General features: G+C 41.2%; 1 protein-coding gene across 1 annotated transcript; it reads right to left on the reverse strand.

Annotated features, from left to right (window-relative positions):
- Positions 1-284: 284 nt before the first annotated feature.
- Positions 285-3,386, reverse strand: LOC143576685 (uncharacterized). The gene is made up of 3 exons (XM_077060720.1): positions 3,103-3,386; positions 647-1,018; positions 285-534 (listed from the first exon to the last, which is right to left on the reverse strand). The coding sequence occupies exons 1-3, from the start codon at positions 3,384-3,386 to the stop codon at positions 285-287; spliced, it is 906 nt and encodes a 301-aa protein (XP_076916835.1).
- Positions 3,387-4,296: the final 910 nt, after the last annotated feature.

The following is a 4,296-nucleotide window of genomic DNA, read 5'->3' on the forward strand; positions in this document are numbered from 1 at the left end:
TATAGGTTGTGTTCTTTGTTTCCGCCACCACCTTTTTTGCTTCTTTCTTTGCCTTTTTATAAGCATCCCTCAAACTCACTCTCTTCGCTTCGTCTGTGCACCTCATAAGCTCTCTAAAACTCTCTTGTTAATTTGCCCTTTATCTTGTCTTGCACATCCATATTACACCACCATGACTCCTTATGTCCACATATCATTCCCGTTGTGACCCTGAGAGTCTCCTTAGCCACTTGAGTAATCTTTGTCACCATAGCCTCCCACGTTTGGCTTGCATCCCCATTTAGTCAAACTAGTGGCGGCAAGAGCACTCTATTCTTGAAAAGATGAGCCTTGTCATCCTTTAAATTTCCCCAACAAATCCTTGGTGTATATTTCTTCTCCCTTTCGGGCAGCCTGTTTGTCATCTCTATATCCGCCACAAACAACCGATGTTGTGTTACTACTGTCTCCCATGGTATAACTTTGCAGTCCTTCCACCGACGTCGATCTTGTTGCCTCATCAATAAATAGTCTATCTGCATCTTGCATCCCCTGCTGCAAAACGTAATCAACTGTGAATCCCTCTTTTTAAAGAACGAGTTTATGATACCCAGGTCGTGAGCCACCGCGAAGTCTAGAAGATCTGTTCCTGTATCATTCCTATTACCAAAGCCAAACCCGCCCACGTATAGTATGAAAACCATCCCTGTCCATCCCAATGTGTCCATTAAAATCACCTCCTATACAAATTGTCTCGTTCCTAGGTATCGCACCCACAACTGCATCTAAAGTATCCCAAAACTCTTTCTTTTCTTGATCTCCTAGTCCTATATGTGGTGCGTAAGCACATACCACAACGACTACTTCTAACCCTAGTACTAGCCCAAGCATCATAATCCTATCGTTATGCCTTATGACCTCTACCACATTTGAGTGTAATTCTTTGGACACTAGAAAACCCACCCCATTCCTTGCCCCATCAGACTCTGAATACCATAGCTTATACCCATTACACTCGGCCCCTCTATGCCCTTTCCACCTAGTTTTTTGAAGACACACTATATGTACCCTATGCTTTTTAAGTACATCTACCAACTCCAACAGCTTACCATTTAAGGTACCTGCATTCCAAGAACCTACACGCAAAGTATACCTCCTATCATTCCCATTTCCTACCCTATCGGCACCTCTTGAACACTGTCTCAAGGACATTTGAGCCAAAACAAGGTACACCTCAGTACGTATTTACCGAGTAAGCAAATAAACGCCTTTTGCGTAACAAACGAACGATTAACCGAACGGGTCGGGTTATGACCCAGATATCTCGGGAGGCCATCTATAAGTGATATACGATCTATACAAGCTAAAATATTAGAAATATGGTCTTAGTTTGATAGCAAACAAGTTAAACGAAAACATGCTCGTTTAACCACCCGCTATAGATTTAAACGCGAAAGATTGTTACAAATCAAGCATTGTATCATCTGTTAAGCCGAAAAAGACTTACCAAACACTTATTTGAAATGTTTTAAGCGATCCGTGAAAATATTTTTGATTTTTACAAACATATAGTATGCTTTTATAATTTTACACAAAACTAGCCCAAAAACACTTGTTTTCGCGCTGTTTGTCGCACCCGATAAGTTTTTCGCGCCAAAAACCGAACCCGAACTAAATTTGGACCGGGATTTTCGTGTTTGGGCTGGAGAAACCAGATCATTGGGCCAAAACAGCCCATAGGGGGCCCATAAGGAATCCCGGCCGCAGCCGCCGCCACCCCCCCCCCTTTGTTATTCTTTCACATTTAAACTAGATTCAATCCATTTTTAACATCATTTCTTGAAAATTATGGACACACCTTCTTCTCCAGCCAAAAACTCAAGAAACCCTAAGGTAAACAACTTAAATAAGCTACTTTTACACTTGTTTAAACTTGTTTAATACCATAAAACATGTCTTGGTTACTAAAAATCATTCCTAACCGTGTAAAAATCCTAAAAATGGTCCATAAACATGTTTTCATCATACACATGGTAAGGAACCTGTTTTGATAGTTTTTTTTTTGTCCATAAACACGGATTAAAGGGTTGAAACGACGTTTTTACGGTTCAAAAGTTCGTTTGTGTACACTAGCCAAAAACCTAACTTAAGGGCTGTTATGTTGATGAAATATTGCTTGGTTTGTGATATAGGACTTGTACCTAGCTTGCATAGAAGCACAAGAACCTGAAAACTTGATTAAAAAGTCGGAAACGAGCCAAACCCGCTAAGGTAATGCCGAAACACTTGCTTACGGGCTATTTAGGTTAAGGTTGTGATGTGCATATTTTTAGGACTTGAAATTTTTCAGGGACATCAGGGACCATGTCAATGAGTCTCTGTTCAAATTTGGTAATTTTTCGACCATCCGAGAATATTTGGCGAATTTATTACCGAATTGGGACGTTTATTTGGGAAAAATAGCTAAAAGACTTCAAAAATTATGAACTGTTTCTGGGAACTCAGATTTGATGTATTTTGATCACATATGAATTTTGCCACTTTCTGGGCGTTCCAGCTATACCCAGATTAGTTATACAGCCCGGTTCAGTATTGAGATTATAATAATGTTAAAATATTAATATTATTATAATATTGATTATAGGAACTACTGATAGCGGACTGAACAAACCGCGAGTTGATACAGTACTGAATATCTACTAAACCGTGAGTTTCATGACCCCACTTTTAAACTGTTTTACGAACTTTTGGGGTGAAAAGCATGTTTGATTACATATACATACCTGAAACATGTACTGATGTGAATTATCTAAGTGCTAACACACGAAAGTCCTCACGATCACAGTGATTAACTTCGAGCCGGTGGCTTGTGAATAGTACTATTGGTTTGACAAACCCAAACGGAATCGGCTTGGTTGCCGTGTCACATAGCGCCGTTTGCACATGACCATATTTATACAAACAGGCTATGTAGTGTTAGACATAGCTACCGGGGAATGTTGTGGGCTGCCGTTCTCACCTCCTCCTATGTGATGCGCCGACAGTAGCAAATATTTCGTTGTTGTCTTTGTGTTGTTGTGTTCTCGTTTTCGCCATGGTATGCCCTCCCGTTGTTGAAAATACCGTGGAAGTAGGTTTGCCATCTCAACTTGATGTCCTGCTCTTTGACTAACACTCGTCCAATCCTCCCCCTTTATGAACTTCACAGCCTCTAAATCTTGCCTCTTACGCTCCCTAGCTTTAGCAATTTTGGACATATGATGCTCCGCCTCCTTTGTTTCAAGTCGTTCATACATCCATTTATAGGTTGTGTTCTTTGTTTCCGCCACCACCTTTTTTGCTTCTTTCTTTGCCTTTTTATAAGCATCCCTCAAACTCACTCTCTTCGCTTCGTCTGTGCACCTCATAAGCTCTCTAAAACTCTCTTGTTAATTTGCCCTTTATCTTGTCTTGCACATCCATATTACACCACCATGACTCCTTATGTCCACATATCATTCCCGTTGTGACCCTGAGAGTCTCCTTAGCCACTTGAGTAATCTTTGTCACCATAGCCTCCCACGTTTGGCTTGCATCCCCATTTAGTCAAACTAGTGGCGGCAAGAGCACTCTATTCTTGAAAAGATGAGCCTTGTCATCCTTTAAATTTCCCCAACAAATCCTTGGTGTATATTTCTTCTCCCTTTCGGGCAGCCTGTTTGTCATCTCTATATCCGCCACAAACAACCGATGTTGTGTTACTACTGTCTCCCATGGTATAACTTTGCAGTCCTTCCACCGACGTCGATCTTGTTGCCTCATCAATAAATAGTCTATCTGCATCTTGCATCCCCTGCTGCAAAACGTAATCAACTGTGAATCCCTCTTTTTAAAGAACGAGTTTATGATACCCAGGTCGTGAGCCACCGCGAAGTCTAGAAGATCTGTTCCTGTATCATTCCTATTACCAAAGCCAAACCCGCCCACGTATAGTATGAAAACCATCCCTGTCCATCCCAATGTGTCCATTAAAATCACCTCCTATACAAATTGTCTCGTTCCTAGGTATCGCACCCACAACTGCATCTAAAGTATCCCAAAACTCTTTCTTTTCTTGATCTCCTAGTCCTATATGTGGTGCGTAAGCACATACCACAACGACTACTTCTAACCCTAGTACTAGCCCAAGCATCATAATCCTATCGTTATGCCTTATGACCTCTACCACATTTGAGTGTAATTCTTTGGACACTAGAAAACCCACCCCATTCCTTGCCCCATCAGACTCTGAATACCATAGCTTATACCCATTACACTCGGCCCCTCTATGCCCTTTCC

The sequence above is a fragment of the Bidens hawaiensis genome, unplaced genomic scaffold, assembly GCF_021521415.1.
Source record: "Bidens hawaiensis isolate Kalapana, Puna unplaced genomic scaffold, B.hawaiensis_p1.1 tig00028263_1, whole genome shotgun sequence".
Taxonomy (NCBI): Eukaryota; Viridiplantae; Streptophyta; class Magnoliopsida; order Asterales; family Asteraceae; genus Bidens; species Bidens hawaiensis.

Coding starts and splice junctions, on each gene's coding strand:
- LOC143576685 (XM_077060720.1), bottom strand. CDS start 3,386: ATGAGGTGCACAGACGAAGCGAAGAGAGTGAGTTTGAGGGATGCTTAT. Junction 1,019..3,102: donor ATGGCAAACCTACTTCCACG/GTATTTTCAACA, acceptor TCAAAAAACTAG/GTGGAAAGGGCATAGAGGGG. Junction 535..646: donor CGTGGGCGGGTTTGGCTTTG/GTAATAGGAATG, acceptor TACGTTTTGCAG/CAGGGGATGCAAGATGCAGA.